We start from the raw sequence: 23,053 nt of genomic DNA, 5'->3' as shown, positions 1-23,053 counted from the left end.
GCGCTCACTGCATTAGCCTTGCTACACCTCGCTTCCAGTTCTTTCACTATGTTGCCATCCTGTGAGAATATGCATACTAAGTACTTGAAACCGTCCACCTGTTCTAACTTTGTTCCTCCTATTTGGCACTCAATCCGTTTATATTTCTTTACCACTGACGTTACTTTCGTTTTGGAGATGCTAATCTTCATACCATAGTCCTTACATTTCTGATCTAGCTCTGAAATATTACTTTGCAAACTTTCAATCGAATCTGCCATCACAACTAAGTCATCCGCATATGCAAGACTGCTTATTTTGTGTTCACATATCTTAATCTCACCCAGCCAGTCTATTGTTTTCAACATATGATCCATAAATAATATGAACAACAGTGGAGACAGGTTGCAGCCTTGTCTTACCCCTGAAACTACTCTGATCCATGAGCTCAATTTACCGTCAACTCTAACTGCTGCCTCACTATCCATGTAAAGACCTTTAATTGCTTGCAAAAGTTTGCCTCCTATTCCATAATCTTGTAGAACAGACAATAACTTCCTCCTAGGAACCCGGTCATATGCCTTTTCTAGATCTATAAAGCATAGATACAATTCCCTGTTCCACTCATAACACTTCTCCATTATTTGCCGTAAGCTAAAGATCTGGTTCTGACAACCTCTAAGAGGCCTAAACCCACACTGATTTTCATCCAATTGGTCTTCAACTAATACTCGCACTTTCCTTTCAACAATACCTGAGAAGATTTTACCCACAACGCTGATTAAAGAGATACCTCTGTAGTTGTTACAATCTTTTCTGTTTCCATGTTTAAAGATTGGTGTGATTACTGCTTTTGTCCAGTCTGATGGAACCTGTCCCGACTCCCAGGCCATTTCAATTATCCTGTGTAGCCATTTAAGACCTGACATTCCACTGTATTTGATGAGTTCCGACTTAATTTCATCCACCCCAGCCGCTTTATTGCACTGCAATCTATTGACCATTTTTTCCACTTCCTCAAATGTGATCCTATTTCCATCATCATTCCTATCCCATTCTACCTCGAAATCTGAAACATTACTGATCGTATTTTCACCTACATTGAGCAGCTCTTCAAAATATTCCCTCCATCTGCCCAAGGCATCCACAGGATTCACCAGCAGTTTTCCTGACCCGTCCAAAATGCTTGTCATTTCCTTCTTACCTTCCTTTCGAAGACTGCTAATTACACTCCAGAATGGTTTTCCAGCAGCTTGACCCATAGTCTCCAACCTGTTTCCAAAGTCTTCCCACGATTTCTTCTTGGATGCTGCAATTATCTGTTTGGCTTTGTTTCTTTCTTCAACATAACTTTCTCTGTCTACCTGGGTTCTGGTATGTAGCCATTTTTGATACGCCTTCTTTTTCCTTTTACAGGCTGCCTTGACTGTATCATTCCACCAAGCTGTTTTCTTCATCCTACTTTTACACACTACTGTTCCAAGACATTCTTTAGCCACTTCTAGTACTGTGTCCCTGTACCTTGTCCATTCCTTTTCCAATGACTGTAATTGACTACATTCAACTAACTGGTACCTTTCTGAGATCGCTGTTATGTACTTGTGCCTGATTTCCTTATCCTGAAGTTTCTCCACTCTTATCCTTCTACATATGGATCTGACCTCTTGCACTTTTGGCCTCACAATCCCAATTTCACTGCAGATTAAATAATGATCAGTGTCCCCAAAGAATCCCCTGAATACACGTGTGTCCCTCACAGCCTTCCTGAATTCCTGATCTGTTATTATATAGTCAATGACAGATCTGGTTCCCCTGCCTTCCCAAGTATACCGGTGAATGTTCTTATGTTTAAAAAGGGAGTTTGTGATTACTAAGCCCATACTGGCACAGAAATCCAAGAGTAGTTTCCCGTTCCTGTTGGCCTCCATATCCTCTCCAAATTTACCCATAACCTTTTCATACCCTTCTGTTCGATTTCCAATCCTGGCGTTAAAATCACCCATGAGCAGAACACTGTCCTTGTCCTTTACTCTAACAACTACATCACTGAGTGCCTCATAAAAACTATCCATCTTATCTTGATCTGTCCCTTCACAATGCGAATATACTGACACAATCCTAATTTTCTTGCTAGACACCGTCAAATCTATCCACATCAGTCGTTCGTTTACATACCTTATTGCAACTACGCTGGGTTCCATTTCTTTCCTGATGTAAAGCCCTACACCCCATTGTGCTATTCCTGCTTTGACTCCTGACAGGTAGACCTTGTATTCTCCCACTTCCTCTTCTTTCTCACCCCTTATCCGGATGTCATTAACAGCTAAAACGTCCAGCCCCATCTTACTTGCAGCCTCTGCCAGCTCTACCTTCTTCCCAGAGTAGCCCCCATTGATATTAATAGCTCCCCATCTCGTTACCATTTGTTTGCCATGTCGTATCTTAGGAGTCTCTGGTTTGTCAGTTAGAGGTGGGACTCCGTCACCTCCAAAGGTCCGAGGCATTTTGCTCTGATTGTTGCCAGCATCATATTTAAGGTACCAGGGAAGCGGGTTGCTAGCCTTACTTGCCCCGAGTCCCATTGGGTTTTACCCCTAACGGCTGAGGGACTAACCGGTGGATTTGATAGTCTTTGCCGTATGAGCACAAAGGTGACCACGACTCAGAATATGTCCGAGATGCCCAGCCTTATTCCAAAGTACCTGGTATCCCGACTGTCGGGACCACTTACTTGGCCACTCATACGTTGCCCGTGGTTCATGAACTAGGACATGACTACAGGAACCCACACCATGAACCACACCGGGTGTTCAAAATGTCAGTATAAATTTGAAAACTGAATAAATCACGGAATAATGTAGATAGAGAGATAAAAATTGACACACATGCTTGGAATGACATGGGGTTTATTAGAACCAAAAAAATACAAACTTTCAAAAAATGTCCGACAGATGACGCTTCATCTGATCAGAATAGCAATAATTAGCATAACAAAGTAAGACAAAGCAAAGATGATGTTCTTTACAGGAAATGCTCAATATGTCCACCATCATTCCTCAACAATAGCTGTAGTCGAGGAATAATGTTGTGAACAGCGCTGTAAAGCATGTCCGGAGGCATTGGCGTCGGATGTTGTCTTTCAGCGTCCCTAGAGATGTCGATCGATCACGATACACTTGCGACTTCAGGTAACCCCAAAGCCAATAATCGCACGGACTGAGGTCTGGGGACCTGGGAGGCCAAGCATGACGAAAGTGGCGGCTGAGCACACGATCATCGCCAAACAACGCGCGCAAGAGGTCTTTCACGCGCCATCTGTCGGACATTTTGTGAACTTTTTTTTTGTTCTAATAAAACCCCATGTCATTCCAAGCATGTGTGTCAATTTTTACCTCTCTATCAACATTATTCCGTGGTTTATTAAGTTTTCAAATATATACTGACTTTTTGATCACCCTGTGTTATATGCATTCACAGTGTTTTTTCCACTATTTTATTGTAACACTTAAGTTTGGCATCTTCCTTTTTCTGCTGTTTTCAGCCGTTTCATGGTCTATAACCACACACTGACGGGACAAAAGTCATGTGATACCCTCTAATATCGTGTCGGACCTACTTCTGCACGGCGTAGTACAGCAACTCGACGTGGCGTGGACTCAACACGTCGGTGGAAGTCCCCTGCGGAAATATTGAGCCATGCTGCCTCTACAACCACCCGTAACTGCGAAAGCGTTGGCGTTGCAGGTTTTTGTACACGAGCTGACCTCCCGGTTACGTCCCATTAAAATTCGGTTGTATTGATGTCGGGTGACGTTGGTGGCCAAATCATTCGGTCGAATGTCCAAAAACGTTCTTCAAACCAATCGAGAACAATTGTGGCCCGATGACATGGCGCATTGTCATCCATAAGAATTCCATCGTTGTTTGGGAACATGAAGTCCGAACGCAACCACTTCCAGTCAATGATCGGTTCAGTTGGTCCAGATGACCCAGTCCATTCCATGAAAACACAGCTAACACCATTATGGAGCCACCATCAGCTTGCACAGTGTCTAGTTGACAACCTGGATCCATGGCTTCATGGGGTCTGCGCCACACTCGAACCCTACCTTGCCCGCATCTCGTGGTCGTGCGGTAGCGTTCTCGCTTCCCACGCCCGGGTTCCCGGGTTCGATTCCCGGCGGGGTCAGGGATTTTCTCTGCCTCGTGATGGCTGGGTGTTGTGTGCTGTCCTTAGGTTAGTTAGGTTTAAGTAGTTCTAAGTTCTAGGGGACTGATGACCATAGATGTTAAGTCCCATAGTGCTCAGAGCCATTTTTGAACCCTACCATCAGCTCTTACCAACTGAAATCTGAACTCACCTGACCAGGTCACGGTTTTCCAGTCGTCTAGGGTCTAACCGGTGTGGTCAAGAGCCCAGGGGAGGCGCTGCAGGCGATGTAGAGCTGTCAGCAAAGTACTCGCTCTGCTGTCCTAACGGATACATTCGTCGTACGTTCCCACATTGATTTCTGCGATTTCACGCAGCGTTGCTTGACAGCTCCATGCAAACTCTGCTGCTCTCGGTCGTTAAGTGAAGGCCGTCAGCTACTGCGTTGCCCGTGGTGAGAGGCAATGCCTGAAATTTGGTATTCTCGGCACACCTGACATTGTGGATCTCTGAATACTGAATTCGCTAACGATATCCTAAACAGAATGTGTCATGCGTCTATCTCCATCTACCATTCCGCGTTAAAAGTCCGTTAATTCACATCGTGCGGCTATAACCTTTTCGTCATGCGGCCGGAAACCTTTTCACATGAATCACCTGAGTACAAATGACAGCTCCGTCAATGCACTGCCCTCGTATACCTTGTGTACGCGATACTACGGCCACCTGTATATGTGCATATCGCTATGCCCTGACGTTTGTCGCATCCGTTTTGTGTGATGATAAAACCTCCCACGACGATGGAAAAGGGCACGTGTACAATTTTTGATATGGGACACAGATTCCGAAAGGCTAAGTACTGGAGAAGAACTTGTTCTGGGAAATATGTTAGTGAAATAAGAGAACTTACGAATCGTAATTTGTACACTTTAGTAAACTTATTCATATGCATGTAGTTGCTAATGTTGTAAAGAAGAAAAACCTGATCAACATGTGGCGGTTCATCTTGAGGGTTGGCAACATGAAATTGCATTAGTACACGGCATATGGCTCGCATGGACGAGGAATCTTCAACCAGTACTATATCAACTGCACGTGCAATGATGTTCGGGAAGTAATAAGATAACAGCAAATACACCACCATCACTCACAGAAAGTGCAAGCTTTCTTCTGCTGATTTCGCATCTCGCGTCATGTTGAAACAATTGGCGCTGCGGCGATGTACCGGTATGTTCGACCCTCTCTTTCCTGCTTATGTGCCTGAAACGGATGAAGCCTGTTTTACCACAACCACAATCCTGAGTAACCGCAGCGGTTATTTATAGACCCTTGTGTGTCTCCGCTACAGTAGTCAAGAGTCTAGAATTATCATTACAAATGATCAGAGAACTATTATTTGGGCACTGTCAGAGGTTGGTTAACAGGTTTAAGATAGGCACAAATTCCAAACGGGGTAATGTGGATTCTGCATATAGGGAGTTAAGGAGATTAGTGTTTAACATACCATCAACAACTAGATAATTAGGGAGAAACACAAGCTTGGACTGGCGTCCCTTTCAAAGAAACCATCCAGGCATTTACCTTAAGTAATTTCTGAGAACATTTGTCGTTAAGAACAGCTGTTTTTCTGCTCAAGTTGCAGTTGACGTTCGTGGAATTCGTAACGCGTTCTGAGTTCACCGCCACCGCCTACCAAAGTAGTATGAAGTCTAAAGATGGTCAGTAACTGACCGAAACCGGTGAACACAAAAATAAAGGTTTACTGAGGTCGAAACTGTTTATGCTAATTTTAAATTTACCTTAAGCAATTTAGGGAAACCCGGAACAGCTAAATCTGAATGAGTGGACGGGAATTTCAAGCTCCATCCTCCCGAATGTGAGTTCAGTGTATTACCATCACAGTGCCACAAAGCTCGAGGCAAGGTCTACACAAGTTCGAAACTGAAATTTAAAAACTGTAAAAGTTTCATCAGATCCTGTAAGGAATGAATTATTGCGCTTTCGGAGAAAACAAGGGCGTGTAGATGTGAAAACGGACAATCAATCTATTATCACTGGCGTTAAAAATTCAGAAGAATGTTTTATCAAACGGAACAAAAAACTGAAAGTAAATTATCAGAGCAGTAGTTTTGCTCAGGGAAAGGTAGGGGGCACTCGAGGAGTAATTCTAGCGCTGTGCTTAATAACAGAAGGCAGATTTAAGAGAAACAAGGAGACATACGAGTACATTGTTTTTGTAGATTCAGAGGACTCTTTTCATCATATGGAATACAATAACATATTTTCCTTTCTTAGCTAATGTGGTGTCCAGCAACAAGCACAGAGCGCTAAGCAGTTCTGTTGGCGGGGTTGATCACTGTCTCTACTGACAATTTGTGTACTTCATTTATTTATTTGTTTATTTATCGTACTGTTACAACAACAAATAGTAAGAAGTAAATATAGGGAACATTCGTGTTGTGAAGAGTCAGAGTGAGAAGGAAGTCGTTGTGAGAGTTGTTTGTCATCATCAGCATAATGACATCGCAGTGGTCACTGAAAATGTAAGGGAATTCAGTCGAGTGCTCAATCAAATGGAACTTGTGCTAGCTGGTGCCTGTAGCGTGTACTCAAGCAAAACGAAAACTAAGGTAATTATGTATGCAGCTGGTGGATAGTTACGTGTTAATCTTGGACAAGATACTCTGGAAGATTTGTATGAAATTTGCAATCTCGTTAGCAGAATAGATAAAAGAAGGAAGATGCAAGACAGACGTAGAAGTGGGGGTTACACAAATCAGAAGTCCTTGCCATAAAAAAAAGCTGCTGAAATTCAAGAATATAAACACTGAGATCAAAAAAAGATGGACGAAAAGTCATTTTGAGGTCCATGGGCGCAAACTGTTGACTATGATGAAGACAGAAATGAAACGATTACAAGCGCTTAAAATGTGTTGCTGTAGGAGGCTGTTGAAGATGAAGTGGGTTGATCGAGTGAGAAATGAATACTTTCTGCCATCAGTCAGAGAGAAGAAATGCTTAATATAGACCATAATAAACCGAGACAGAAAATAGCCTGATACATGTAACGACAAGAGTTGTTGCAAAAAAATGGTTGAAGGAGCGGTAGAGGGAAAAAATGGGAAGAGCAAGCCTATATACACATCAACAAAAGTTTTGCATCACCTCTTTATTTATAAATTCAAAAATTGGTTGTGAGGCATGCATACGTATTCATTTGCAATGTGTCCATATCCACCCATGGGAGTGGGGTAGGGGGGGGGGGGGGGTCACAGTACTTCTAAGCAACGTCAGTAACTGATAGAGCGTCGTCCCCTGGCTCGGATGCAGGCTTAAATCCATCGTGGCTTACCATGGATGAGATCATGATCCAAATTGTCCCACTCGTCAATGGCGAGTCGAACAGAGTACGTGGTCGTTGTCGACGTCCAAAACCACCTCGTTCCATCGATCCCACACAAGTTCGATTGGGTTCTTGTTCGGGGAATAGACAGACTACTCATTTCTGGCGATACTAGAATGCTGAAGGAACGTGTTCAAGACAACAGCAAGGTGAGCACGTGAGTTATCATCAAGGTGAAAATCTCACCAAATGTTTGGCGATATGGTCCCACTGTTGGTTCAGTATCTCGTCCCTGTACCTTAGAGCAGTGAACTGCCTCCAACAACCACGAGTGATGTATGGTGGCCCTTGTTGCACATGTGGGACAGTGTTGGAAGCGTTTGATATTATTGGGCTGCCTCCACTCACGTTGTCTGCGATTATCAGGATACAAACAGATCTGAATTTCGTCCGTAAACAACACAATCCTGGGTCGCCCAGTAAGCATGGTGTCTTTCCAATCTGTAACTGAGCCAATGGTGTTATGGAGTTCGACGTGGTACTCGCCATGGTCGTCGGGAATGAAGATTCACTTCATGCTATCGTCTCTTACCAGTTTGACGCGATACGAGTACATGACGTACCATAGCCCCCTTCGAAAGCCAAATTCAGTTCTGGAGCACTCATACAACGGTTTCTTTGATTCAGAAGTTGTAGATATCAATCATCCAATGCACCCGTCGAATTTGGACGGTCTGTGCGATGTAAATTCTTAATACCATCTGTCAAATGGATCCCATTCCACGTTAACACCATATCGCTCACTCCAGTGCACAAGTCGAGCAATTCCCCTGGTTGACAATCCTTCCGCGCGTAACATTATGATGCAGATCCGATCACTGGTCGCGGCTGTTCTTAATGGGATCGTGGAAGTTTACTCTACTGTTCCACAGACGTCGCTAATGCGTCCCTACTGGTGCTTTACTTTCAACTGGAGTGCTACAATCCATTCGAGTGCAGCGTGCTACCCGTAAGCAGCGCTCATGGTAACTGCGTGTATGTTGACAAACAACGCCAAGGATGACCTTCCGATAGGTACAGGAACAGTCACTATAGCAACATGCCTGCACGACATATCGAGGTGATGCAAAACTTTTGTTGATGTGTTTTTAGGAAGGTAGATCGTAAATGATGTAATATGCTGCAGCTGTACTGAAACGAAGAGGAATGATGGTAAGCGACGGGAATACAAAACTGCATGTAACCAACCTTAGGACTGATGACCGGAAAAACAACAACGACTATCTACCCTCCCCGCTGAATTGCATCAGTGTCTCCGAGAGATGCGTACCCCACATTTCTAGAACAAATCCCACTTTATGTTCGTACATGTACAGTATGTGGCCACGACATTATGGAATCCTAATCCTTGCTCGCTCTGTAGCACACCTTGTTCCCGCATCCGCTACGTCAGACGTTTCCTGAAGAGCAGGTAGGAGGAGGACGTCTTGTTTCGTAGTGAGCTCTCTCACTTGATCTGATCCTATTTGATCGTTTCTTATCCGTCGTGAGAAAGTCTAGAAAACAGCATTTTAAACAATTATTGAATAGATAAATAAAATCTTTTCTTTTAAAAATGTGCCTACTTGCATTTTATCACCGTTAATAGACCATCGATAAATTGGAAATGTTCTCATTTTCATTTTTAATTCGTTCCCGAATGCGATTTACCTATCTTAAAGTGATACACGTGCTCTACCCCACCATCATGGTAACACCCTTTATATTTTCTACAATCTCAATCATGCACCTTTCTCAGCTTTCCTTTGTAAAACTCTGTTCATTCTCCGTACATTCCTGGGGACTGATTACCACGTAGTTTGGTCCCTTTACTCCCCACACCAGCCAACCAACCACCATTTCTGTTTTATAGCTTTTTTCTTCATATTATTTAGTCTGTTGTTCATAAGATTATTGCTTACTGCATATTGCTTATTTTTTGCTGATGTCTTCTCTAAGTTCTTCTTTTCGTGCGTATAAGGGGTTTTTCATATAAGTACTTAATTCTCAGAACACCCAAACAGTGTGTGTGCATTCGAATACCATACTTAGTGAACGACCATTGTGTGATAGTATTGTGCTAGCCACTGAAATTGCAACATAGACAGAATATCAAATAACAAAACTTTACATATTGTGCAAATGCAGTACAGAAGGAACATGATTAAATTTTTGTATTTGATTTGTGCGTATACAGAGTGCGAAATTTAGTACACAGAGCTTACACCTCTGGCAGCAACAACTGCTCTGTCCGTCCTGGACATCGCGTCGAATTGAACTTGGATGAGAGAAGAGGGTACGTCATTCCATGCTGCTTCAAATCTATACCAGGGTTGATTGGTCATATTGGTTGGTGAGTTATGGTGTGCCAGTCTATCGACAACCCATGGAAAGATGTTCCCATTGGCATAGAGACCTTGAGAACGCGCAAGCAGGACAACAGCCGAGCATCCTCTGTGTCGAGACAGATCATGACAGCGAGGGCAACACGCGATCTTGGGTACCGTTGTTCAAAGATGACGTCACGGAGAGCTTGAAAAAAAGGCACATCTGTCGCCCATAATTCCTCGGAACTGCAACAGCTGTTTTCCGGATCACCGATTATGTGACCGAGAGATGACTGTGTTGTGTGTCCAGTGGCACAGCATTATCATCACAACAGGTGCTGGACGCGGTATGACTGTGACAATACTTCCTGGCAATGTTCATACTACTCGTAGCCTCCTCACAGGAATCTGTCCATTGGGATCTTGCACGCAGAATAGGGACTCGTCTGAAAAGACGGCGTGGTGCCATTCCTGTGTCCAATGATGTTGGGCGCACGACATCGGCGCGTCTCTCTCTGGTTCCGCGTTAAGGGGAAACTGCATCAGTGAACGCCATGTTGGCAGTCCATGGTGCCCCAGACGCCATCGCATGGTCTGTGTTTATTCGAGGGGGTGGTAAAAATAATGCCTCCCAATTTTTTTTATTCTGTTGTCAGAATCGGTTGAGGTGTTACATGTCACGCATATTACAGGGTCGGCCGGCCGCTGTGGCCGAGCGGTTCTAGGCGCTTCAGTCCGGAACCGCGCTGCTGCTACGGTCGCAGGTTCGAATCCTGCCTCAGGCATGGATGTGTGTGATGTCCTAGGGTTGGTTAGGTTTAAGTAGTTCTAAGTCTAGGGGACTGATGACCTCAGATGTTAAGTCCCATAGTGCTCAGAGCCATTTTTTTTATTACAGGGTCGACTTCGATAGAGGGGTTCCAACTTGTAGCGTGTAAAGGTGGCGTGTGAAGTAAATACATCTGTTCGTGAGAAATCTGTGCCTGGGAAACAGCGAGCTCTATTGAGTTCCTTACCGCAGAAAACGTGCCACACTCGGAGCACCCTCTCCTTCAGCATGAGAATGCCAACCAATACACGAGCGCAGCGACAGCCATCCGACGCCTTGGGTTCACCGTCATCGTTCATCCTCGATATAGTACCGACATGGCCTCATCCGATTTTCACCCAAAACTTAAAGAACGTCTTCGAGGACTTCACTTCGATAGTAATGAAGCGATGCAAGCAGAGGTGAGTCAGCAGGCATTGCGCACCATAGTAAACCTTCCATGGTTCGTTAGGAACACAACGATTCACAACGACTTACAAATAAACACTGTTCCAGAGGAGATTCAATCCATACCGGAAAGATTAGATTTCCTTCCTCCACCAACACATTCATTCGTGAATTATCCGTGTATGAAACATCACAAACATAAACGTCCTAAATTTATACTGTTACTCCATCGGGAATCCGGGCTGAGGCTGACATCCGGCATGGACTGAAGTAACATCGTTCTTGTGCAACGCAGCTATCTCTTTATTCGCACGAAGTAATGGCCGCTATCGACAGGGGATCTCAAGTTGATTCCGTATTTCTAGATTTCCGGAAGGCCTTTGACACCGTTCCTCACAAGCGACTTCTATTCAAGCTGCGGGCCTATTGGGTATCGTCTCAGTTGTGCGACTGGATTCGTGATTTCCTGTCAGGAAGGTCGCAGTTCGTAGTAATAGACGGCAAATCATCGAGTAAAACTGAAGTGATATCAGGTGTTCCCCAGGGAAGCGTCCTGGGACCTCTGCTGTTCCTGATCTATATAAATGACCTGGGTGACAATCTGAGCAGTTCTCTTAGGTTGTTCGCAGATGATGCTGTAATTTACCGTCTAGTAAGGTCATCCGAAGACCAGTATCAGTTGCAAAGCGATTTAGCAAAGATTGCTGTATGGTGTGGCAGGTGGCAGTTGACGCTAAATAACGAAAAGTGTGAGGTGATCCACATGAGTCCAAAAGAAATCCGTTGGAATTCGATTACTCGATAAATAGTACAATTCTCAAGGCTGTCAATTCAACTAAGTATCTGGGTGTTAAAATTACGAACAACTTCAGTTGGAAAGACCACATAGATAATATTGTGGGGAAGGCGAGCCAAAGGTTGCGTTTCATTGGCAGGACACTTAGAAGATGCAACAAGTCCACTAAAGGGACAGCTTACACTACACTCGTTCGTCCTCTGTAAGAATATTGCTGCGCGGGGTCCTTACCAGGTGGGATTGACGGAGGACATCGAAAGGGTGCAAAAAAGGGCGGCTCGTTTTGTATTATCTCTTAATAGGGGAGAGAGTGTGGCACATATGATACGCGAGTTGGGATGGAAGTCATTAAAGCAAAGACGTTTTTCGTCGCGGCAATATCTATTTACGAAATTTCAGTCACCAACTTTCTCTTCCGAATGCGAAAATATTTTGTTGAGCCCAACCTACACAGGTAGGAACGATCATCAGAATAAAATAAGAGAAATCAGAGATCGAACAGAAAGGTTTAGGTGTTCGTTTTTCCCGCACGCTGTTCGGGAGTAGAATGGCAGAGAGATAGTATGATTGTGGTTCGATGAACCCTCTGCCAAGCACTTAAATGTGAATTGCAGAGTAATTATGTAGATGTAGATGTATGCTGCCGGTCACGCATCTTTGTAAACAATGTACTGTGGCACTGTAAATTCTAATGTTTAAATTGCAATATTGTGCATACTAAACAACGTTTTGCTCTTTTTATTTCAAATGTCATGTTGTCCTATTGTTACATATATTGTTGAAATTATTTGTTAATCTTCTGTTATTTATAGTTACTAATGACCTAGTCGTTGTAACTCAAAACTTGAATCCACGTTCTATACTCATTTGTATTTTGTCATCTTGTGGGGTTTTTATTGCCTCCATGGCAAATGTTTTACCCCATTACTGTCATTTTCAGCTAGATACGCGAAATATTATGTAATTGGGTGGAAAAATCCGCGGGTCGGGACTCTATAAAATAAAAACGGAGTTTATGGCTTCATCAACAAAACTGGTCTTCCGCTTGGAGAAATGTGTTCGTCGCCAAGGTTACTACATTGAGAAATTAATATGTAGACATGAAGTATGAAGTTGTAGAATGCTAATAACGTTTTTTTTTTTTTTTGAAAAAAAAAAGCGTTAAGGGTTTTCATATAAAATATTCGGAGGCATTCCTTTTGAGCAGGTCCTCGTATTTGTATTGCTACAAGCAAGTCCATTTCCGGATTCGGCGTGTGTAACGTGACTGTACGATACTGCACGGCCGAGCGCACAATGGGTCCACCTTCTGGGGCACTAGTCCCGTGGGGTCGTTGAGGTCTTGCATGTACTGAGCATGGATCTCCTGTATTCCGTGTTCACACAGCAGACCTGAGATTCCAACCAACGCAATCTGGAATATCGCGGAACCATTGATCGCAGTCTTGAAAGGCCACAGTCCTGCCGTTTTCGAATTGTAACACACCTTGGTAGACTTTTCTCCTTCTTACACGAGACATAATACGATGATCTAACAACCAACCAACACTGAAATGAGAGTTTTGAACGAGAAACCCACTGTTTAGTCCTTCCTTATGCAGAAAATGCGATTGCCGATAATCTTACATACTTTGTGCGAACGATCTGAAATGTTAATCATTTGCTTAGTCAAGCAAGAAGTAGACTTCCTGCTAATCTGACGCTTGTGGCACATTCACCGTGTTCATGGTGTTGCTGCTTGAACACACGACAGTGTAGATTGATACTCCTTTGACTTTCTATTTCGTATATGATGTTTAGTCCGGCACTAGCCGTATTAAAAATACTTTAGCGTTTGTAATATCAATTATCGGAGTACAGCGTTTTGACGTACAGAGCCTTATAAACCGAGAGTCACTTGTAACTCTTCAGAATTGTTAATTTTCTTATGTTTCTCCTCTCTCTCTCCGTGCGTCTTTGCTGTAGCATCAGGATGCTGTTGGGTAGAAATATCAACCTTACCTGGAAATAAAATACAGAGAGTAAGCTTCGAAGGGCTAGGCAGAACTTACCCGCAGGTGTCCCTGGTCCTGGGCTGGGTGAGCCTCCTCCGGAAATCTGGCTCGACTGTCGTCTGCAAAAAAAGAAAACAAATTTTACCTCACATATTAAAATGCTGCACTTTATAAAATTATAAAATATGAGAACAAAATATAAGTAACAGAGTTGTCCTCAATGACCATCCTAATTTTATTTTCTTTTTCTTTTTTTTTTTTTTTTTCGTGCAGCCCTCCAAACTCCATTTGTTCCACTGATATTCGGACTGCATACCATCCGGCCATCTTCCGAGTGAGTCAAACGACTCAAGCTACAGCCTTTTATCGTCTTTGCGGTTGATTGTAGTTTCTTGGGTTCCTTTTTTGATTACATTCTCGATCTTCCTTATTGTATTCTTCATTTGATAAGTGGTTTAATATTCAATAAGAAACACAATTTAACCGTTCTAGTTCCACTGGGATCAATATGATCCCATAACCACATTAGAAAATCATATCTCACTTATTTTCAAAGCTTTTTTTTCAGAATATATAACTTTCTCTCTCTCTCTCTCTCTCTCTCTCTCTCTCTCTCTCTCTCTGAGTCAATTGTGTCCAAAGATGTTTTGTTCAATTTTATATTTACAACACATTAAAATGTATTCATGTTGTTTTTTGCACTGAGTACCACTGGGGTCAATATGACCTCAATCTAAATTTCATTTTTGTGTCTTGAATGTAATGTTTATGAAAATAGAATCATTATTGTTACATTGAACAAATGTAGTGTATCTTTTTGTGTTAATTCGTTAAATAACTGCCAATATATTCTATGTAAATTACTTGGGATCTATAGGACCCCAGTTGCACTCAGTGAGAGTAGAAACACCTGGTAGTAGGCCGGTTAAATGGGTAATGCCTTATTTACATGACAGAGTGGAAGAGAAGAGTTCTCTTGTAAGTTTTAGAGAAGCAGCACGACAACGGGGAGAGAAAGAAAGGATGAGAGAGAGCGCTCTTCGGAGTTTCGCGTGACCAGGAGCGTCTAGACTTGTCAACGTCTTGTTACCATCCTCGACTCGGCGAGAGGATGGGTCTTGCAACAGCGCTGATCTTCCATCTAACTTACTCGACGGAAGAAACATCGCGTGAAACGAGCCCACGCTACGTCTACAAATGACGGCGTGTCACAGTTCAACCACCGAGACAAATTACTGGTAGCAGATTTTATTTTGATTTACGAGGGAGGCAGCGATAAACTGTTGATCGCTGCCTCTTTTTTTAAATCGAAATAAAATCAGATTAATTCGATAAATTATAAACAATGGAGCCAACAGTTACACAGAATTGTAACTGACAAAAACAAGTCTGTGTTCAAATCAGTTTTCAGTAGATATTTGTTACAATGGGTAGTAATGATAGGTTACCTGAACACGGGAGAAGTTGAAAATTAAGAGAGAAAGATTCAGGTTTTTTCGATCATCTTTTAACAGAAAACCACTCATACGATATAGAATTTACATTCTGTAAAGAAAAGTAGAAAGGTGACCTTGGTAGAAATACTTGAAATAAAAAAACATGACACAGAATGCCAGCTTAGTACTAAATGCTCAAACTTAATTTTCTATCTCCCCTCTTTTAAATTAAGTTTCAGTTAGAAAGAAAAGAGTGAAATTGTAAATTCAAAATAATTTTTCGTCAATTGTTAAATGTATCTCTACAAAAAAACTTTGTATCCTTTTTTGGTTAATGTAATTACTTCTACGCGATTAAAAATGCAATACTTTCCTATGTCAACACCCCGCAAGTCAGGTTCGTATCTTCTGTGTAAATAAAATCCGTGTAAGCTGCACTTCACTGTTTCTTTGTTCACGACACACAGTTGTCACCTGAAGAGGCCTAAGAAGCCGAAAGGAAGTGGGTGACCATATAAACTAATTTTGCAGAACATCAATAAGTGTTTCTTATTTAATATAATAATGACTTTTAATAGAAAGCAGCCGGCCGCGGTGGTCTCGCGGTTCTAGGCGCGCAGTCCGGAACCGCGCGACTGCTACGGTCGCAGGTTCGAATCCTGCCTCGGACATGGATGTGTGTGATGTCCTTAGGTTAGTTAGGTTTAAGTAGTTCTAAGTTCTATGGGACTGATGACCACAGCTGTTAAGTCCCATAGTGCTCAGAGCCATTTGAACCATTTGAATAGAAAGCACAGGATCTAATAAACACCCTCTGGCCAGTTTTACGACAAAAAGTAAGGAACGACTTAATCAAGCCTGATACAATAGAAAGTGGTTAAAGAAAATTTGGAATAGGATTCATTTATAAAACGGAGCAGCGTTTGTGTTTCTTTTCATTACTGAATAGGTGCGTTCTGGGGATTATATGGTTCAAATGGCTCTGAACAGTATGGGACGTAACAGCTGTGGTCATCAGTCCTCTAAAACTTATAACTACTTAAACCTAACTAACCTAAGGACATCACACACATCCATGCCCGAGGCAGGATTCGAACCTGCGACCGTAGCGGTCACGCGGTTCCAGACTGAAGCGCCTAGAATCGCACGGCCACACCGGCCGGCATTTTGCAATACGTAACTGACGATGAATATTGGTAATGATAATGGCACTTAAGTACTTTGGCTAAAGTAATAAAAAAAAGTAGAGTGGCAGTCTGGGGCATGCGTTATGGGAGTTGAATTCTAGTTAAAGAATGGAAGGGTGAAGAATAATATTTAACAGCCCGTCAACATCGACGACATTACAAATCGGAACTGCTCAAAGATGGAGAAGGAAATGCCATGACCTTGCTGAAGTAAACATTAGGATTTCATTAGAAACGATGCCGGCCGGTGTGGCCGTGCGGTTCTAGGCGCTTCAGTCTGGAAACGCGTGACCGCTACGGTCGCAGGTTCGAATCCTGCCTCGGGCATCTATGTGTGTGATGTCCTTAGGTTACTTAGGTTTAATTAGTTCTAAGTTCTAGGTGACTGATGACCTCAGAAGTTAAGTCGCATAGTGCTCAGAGTCATTTGAACCATTTAGAAACGATTTAGAGAATCCACGGAAAAACAAAACAAGGACGACCAGACGGAGATTTTAACCCTCGCGTAGCCAGTTCTTACTCCAGTGACTTAATGACACAGCTATTTTGAATGTGACAGGAACAATACTAACCTGGTGAAACAGTGTGTACGGAAGGTTCAAATGGCTCTGAGCACTATGGGACTTAACATCTGAGGTCATCAGTCCCCTAGAACTTAGAACTACTTAAACCTAACTAACCTATGGACATCACACACATCCATGCCCAAGGCAGGATTCGAACCTGTGACCGTAGCGGTCGCGCGGTTCCAGACTGAAGCGCCTAGAACCGCTCGGCCACACCGGCCGGCGTGTACGGAAGGACTTGAAGGACGGATGACGATTGGCAAACAGATTCAGAATTGTGTAGTGGATACATCTAGCAGGAGATCCCATCAACGCCGTCCCTCCACGTATGAGAAAAGAAAGAGAATTTGTCTGATTTAAATTCATTCATCATAATCGATGTTTTTCGGAAGAGTGCAACTGTAATGAAACATTTCACCAGTTACTTTTTTCATGCAAGCACGACGCCTTTAAGGAATTTATTCCCATTTTCAAATGCAGCTACTTACACTGGTATTGTACGTGACGTCTGAGGGTGTTGTTCTACTTCGCTTGTCATGCAGCCGTCTTTTTCTGATCTTACTGCGATCGCAAAATATAAATTTGGAATTTTTTACGCACTAACGTTAAAGAATAGTTAGAAAATAGTATTTTCTAAGTTTGTGTAAAAAATTCCAAGATTTATATTTTCCGATACAGTAAAAATACAAAAGACTATTGCAGGGCAAGAAAAGCAAAACAGCACACGCGCAATCATCACATGCAATAAATAGTTGCACTTGAAAATAGGAATAAATTCCTGAAACTCGTCGTGATATACGTGCAGTGTTATATTTAAATCGAAATTTCTGTAGCTTGTAGTTATATGTAGCACAGCAGATGCAGTAAGCGAACTGGCTTGTGAGACTTGACGCAGTTTCCGTCTCGAGTGCACGTGCTGAGAGGAAAGACGGCAGCGGACCTTGCCCCACATGGTCTGCCTTGGCCGGCCATACTGGGCAGCGACCCGAGGCCACGTGAGCTCCAGTTATCACAGGTCGCGTCATCATTTCTACACAGCTACCTGCTATCAGCAACGTGCAATCCGCGTAAAATACTTTCATTTCTAATCCAGGAAGGTATTCATAAAATGAAAAGTAATGTGTTCACAGGCTCACACAAAATACGTGGCACACAAACCTTAAGAGAACAATAGAAGCATTGTTTAAGAGGTAGGAGGAAGTTGACAGTAATTATATGTATAAAAGAATTAATGTACAGAACATCTGTTGACACTACACAATAAACACATTACTTATAAAGTTACTGAAGATTGATGTTTCCGAAATCAGCTATTTCGTGGTAAGTATCAGAAAAGCCGTTCGGGGAACCGTGAAGCGCATTCATAAGAAGAATAAAATTGTCGATGCAGACGCGTACAGCCGGGTTCACATCGATTTAAATGGCGAGAGATACGTTATTACACCACAAGTTTAAAGAGATAGCTACACATTAGCACCTGCCGACGAAGTTACCTATCACACACTTTTTTCCCTACGTGAGTGTGCTAGACTAAGCTTGTTAGATTGGAGCAGATGCGTCCGAGCAACAAAAGATAAATTAAGTACAATTGTACGGTTCTGACCAATATATTTGTAAAATTTCCGATAGCCCAAGGCAAATTCTAGAAGTGGAAGTCTGTTCCCACATATTCCTAATTGGTATTCATCTTGCCTCCCTCCCATCTTTTTTTGGTGTATGGCTGGCAAAACAGAGATTTTCTTCACACCCTCTTCAAATTAAGTTGGCTGTGAATAATAGTTGAATAGTCGTTTCGCCATATTTTAGCTCTATGACTTTCATAATCACATTTCCGAACAATTCAGTTAAGGTTTTCGGAAATATAGTGGTCCATTTGTCACTGAAAGCTGCAAACAAGCAGGAGTGGTATGGATCGTCGAAGTCAGTCACAAAGTCGACGTTCCAAAACTTCCCTGGAATGTTCACTCTGATTGAAATCATTAGTACTTGTGTGTCATGAGACGAACTGAAGGTGTCATCATACCCAGAAGACAAAATTGCAATAGAAGCGATCTTGGAGTGTCTAGCACTCGGCCAATCTCCGTTGCACGGGACGCAATGCTTGTAGCAGATACTTGCGTCGACGTAAGCTAGCGCCGTCGTGACGTTGTAAGTAGGGGCTGTCACGGCTGAAGAGGCAGGCTAGGAAGTTACCGAACGTCGGCCTAAAAAAGTCGTTCACTGCCAGCATCATCATACTTTCCTGAAACAACGTTGCCATGTGCCACATAAGCACTCCTCACCCACCCCGTTCCTCCATTTTCGGATTCTAGGGTCCCATGCAATTTCGTTATTTAAATAGAATCAGAGGATCGATACCCTTAGATTTACAAACAGTAGCTGACAGAAATCTATTCGTCGCCTCATCCGAGAGTTAGCCATCCCTCATACTGTAGGGTGTATTTTGCGTCAAAGTTTGTATTTCAAGCCATACAGTATTCAGTTACTACAAGCCGTTCATGAATATGATATACAAAACGTGTAAAGTTCTGTAGCCGGCCGGTGTGGCCGCGCGGTTCTAGGCGCTTCAGTCAGGAACAACGCGACCGCTACGGTCGCAGGTTCGAATCCTGACTCGGGCATGGATGTGTGTGATGTCCTTGGGTTACTTCCTGGCAGATTAAAACTGTGTGCCGGACCGAGACTCGAACTCAGGACCTTTGCCTTTCGCGGGCAAGTGCTCTACCGACGAGCTACCCAAGCACGGCTCACGGCCCGTCCTCACAGCTTTACTTCCGCCAGTACGTCGTCTCCTACCTTCCAAACTTTACAGAAGCTCTCCTGCGAACCAAGCAGGACAAACACTCCTGAAAGAAAGGATATTGCGGAGACATGGCTTAGCCACAGCCTAGGGTATGTTTCCAGAATGAGATTTTCACTCTGCAGCGGAGTGTGCGCTGGTATGAAACTTCCTGGCAGATTAAAACTGTGTGCCGGACCGAGACTCGAACTCGGGAGGTACTGGCACAAGTAAAGCTGTGAGGACGGGGCGTGAGTCGTGCTTGGGTAGCTCAGTTGGTAGAGCACTTGCCCGCGAAAGGCAAAGGTCCCGAGTCCGAGTCTCAGTCCTGCACACAGTTTTAATCTGCCAGTTTCATACCAGCGCACACTCCGCTGCAGAGTGAAAATCTTATTCTGTCCTTAGGTTAGTTAGGTTTAAGTAGTTCTAAGTTCTGGGGGACTGATGACCTCAGATGTTAAGTCCCATAGTGCTCAGACCCATTTTTTTTTTTTTTTTGTGAAATTCTGTGAATTCATTCTGAGCGTGGAGACTGAAGGTAACAATTTTTTTTCACGTTTAGAGTTCAGTAATGACGCAACATTCCATTTAAGTGGAACAGTGGACCACTACACCAGCCACCTATCATAGCCGAACACGAGAGAGACTGTCCTTAGCTTCACGTATTTTGCGCCTCACGTATTTTACGGTTCGCTTTTTTTGGGGGGAAAAATTGTTACAGAAGTAGCGTACTTGGATATGTTGGTCTGGCTTTTCCCACAGCTGCGAGAACATGGCAAAAACCTTATTTTTCAGCAGGACGGAGCATCACCATACTGGTATAGCTATGTAAGAGCATTTCTTAATAATGAGCTGTTTCAATGACGGATCGACTGTGAAGGGAGTACGGATCTCGCATTGCACCATTGGCCTCCAAGGTTTCACGTTATGTGAATCTTGTGGAAGTTTGTGAAAGACTCCTCTTATGTGCCACCCCTCCAATGAACTTTGAGTGAACTCAGTGATGCCGAAAAGTAAAAGCAGTAAACATGGTAACTCCAGACATGCTCTCAAAAGTATGGGACCATTTTGACAATCATCTGGATGATGATACACGCATCCGGTGGAGGGCAAAAGTATGGGACGATTTTGACAGTCATCTGGATGATGGTCGTGTGTCCGGTGTAGGGGAAAAGTTTGATGAAACTTTTTGCAGCACTCTGTTGACTTTTTGAGTAGGTGATATTTGCCTGGCCAGTTTGCTTGTGTTCCTGCTGAGCACTGCGTTGAGCGACACTGATTGGCTGCAGCCAGCAGCGGTGGCGGCCATGTGTTCGCCACAGACAAGGTCGTCGGTGTCCGGCGAGGCCGCGGCGTTCTGTTTGTAGCCTACATGGCTCTGCTCGCTGCCGGGCCTTAGCCTATTCCGCAGACCCGCACTTCCATTCCCGTCATCGGCAAGGCCGCGCGCCACTGGGAGACCTGTCTCAGCGGCGTGATCTATTGCCGGCCCTTCCGAGGGAGCAAAGATTTCCGTTACGCGCAGCACCTGCTCTCCGCGTCTTTCTCCCTTTTATAGACAATGAGGTCCATGTCATGTAACGAATGTTTCGGTTTCACTGCCCGTGAGAGTGGAGTATGAGACAACTGGGTGACGGTCACGTATTTCGTGCAGAAGTAACGTCAGTCGAGAAACGTGAAAGCCTGCGTATCTGGATATGGAGAGAATGAAATCTCTTATTGTACTCTACAATGCTTGCATCAGAGACATACCATACTTCAAATACATTTTGTGTCGATGTGCTCCAGATTTTGCAAACGTCCATAAAGTTAATGAAAGCTGGTACGATATTACTACTAAACTAAAGAGCAACATCAGTTTTCACATGCTTAAAGTATTGACTGAAGTCGCTTCCATTTGTGAGTGATTATGCAGGGTGGTCAGAAACAGTCTGAAAAGCTCGTGTGGGTGTTTCAGGGTACATTGTGCTGAAAAATAATTGTTAAGAAAAAAATTCGTTACGTTGTGTTAATTAGCATTGAAGTTAGTCAGTAACGCCGTTGTATGCAAAAATTCAAGCGTGTTCTTCGTTTGGTTTCCTAAGAGAGCAATAAAAATTTTTAATTAGGCGGTAGTAAGGATCGAAACCGAGCCAAAGACTGAGCAGTCTCGTGCGCTATCAACTACACTATGAGAACAACTGACACTAATCTGGCGGGCCATTTGAATTCGCGCGCACAACGGCCTGATTGGCTAACTTCAAAGTTAACTAACTCAGAAACGGCTGAAAGTGCGGAATTTTTTTTCCAACGATTACTTCTCAGCACTACGTATCCTGCAACGCCCTTACAAGCTTTTCAGACAGTTTCTCACCACACTGTACAATTATAAAAGTTTCCTTGCTTCAGTACATCCCGTATAAACTCATCCTCGTGGAGCCATGAAAAGTACAGGAAGCCTTGCTACATTCCACAGCACTACACACCCTTTACTTGTAATCATTTTCTTTGGATATGTAAGAATTGAGTAACAAGCTGGATTTTATTTGTGAAAATAAATAGTTCCACGTGCAATCGAAGAGCCCTAATTAGAAAAATCGTAGGAAACTCACTCCATAGCCTACTTTGGTAGCTGTGTTCCATTAAAAATTTATGGCAGGATCATTAACATGAGGTCCTCAGTAATGGAATCGATCCGATCCGACCTTTGAGCTGAAAGGTACCTTACAAATCCTTCGTGGAAGCAACTTCGATTATGAGGGCGTGGGAGGCATTTTACCTTAAGAAACTTCCTTACCTTTCTAAAACAAACTCGTGAAACTTTTGGAACAGTTTCAGGAGTGAAGACGGCATCTTCACATTCATGATAATAATTTTGTGTATAATAACGAGCTCATGGTTTGAATACTAATTCTAATTGTTTTAATTGTTAAAAAGTGTGCACTCGTTCGAGGTTTAGTCACTGCTAGAAACTGTAGGTATTGGTTTGAGAATGTGAGCGCCCATCTGCCAGTGGCAGAGATGTATGTTTGCTTTTGACGTTGTTATGGTCTTCAGTCTGAGGACTGGTTTGATGCAGCTCTCCATGCTACTCTATCCTGTCCCAGCCTCTTCATTTCTGAATAACTAGTGCAACTTACATCCTTCTGAATCTCCTTACTGTATTCATCTCTTGGTCTTCCTCTACGATTTTCAACCCCCACACTTCCCTCCAGTACTAAATTGGTGATCCCTTGATATCTCAGAATGTGTCCTATCAACG

The 23,053-nt window shown here is 43.2% G+C and overlaps 1 protein-coding gene across 1 annotated transcript in view; it reads right to left on the bottom strand.

Annotated features, from left to right (window-relative positions):
* LOC124709029 overlaps nt 1–23,053 on the bottom strand; it is a 737,074-nt gene that overhangs the window by 128,363 nt on the left and 585,658 nt on the right. Inside the window, exon 3 of the mRNA XM_047240678.1 lies at nt 13,902–13,963. Coding sequence (XP_047096634.1) covers nt 13,902–13,963 — 62 coding nt within the window. The remainder of the gene's footprint in view (nt 1–13,901; nt 13,964–23,053) is intronic.

This window comes from Schistocerca piceifrons, chromosome 1 (genome assembly GCF_021461385.2).
Source record: "Schistocerca piceifrons isolate TAMUIC-IGC-003096 chromosome 1, iqSchPice1.1, whole genome shotgun sequence".
Lineage (NCBI taxonomy): Eukaryota > Metazoa > Arthropoda > Insecta > Orthoptera > Acrididae > Schistocerca > Schistocerca piceifrons.
Note: the sequence above shows the minus strand (reverse complement) of the source record. Positions and strands in the feature narration are given on the sequence as shown.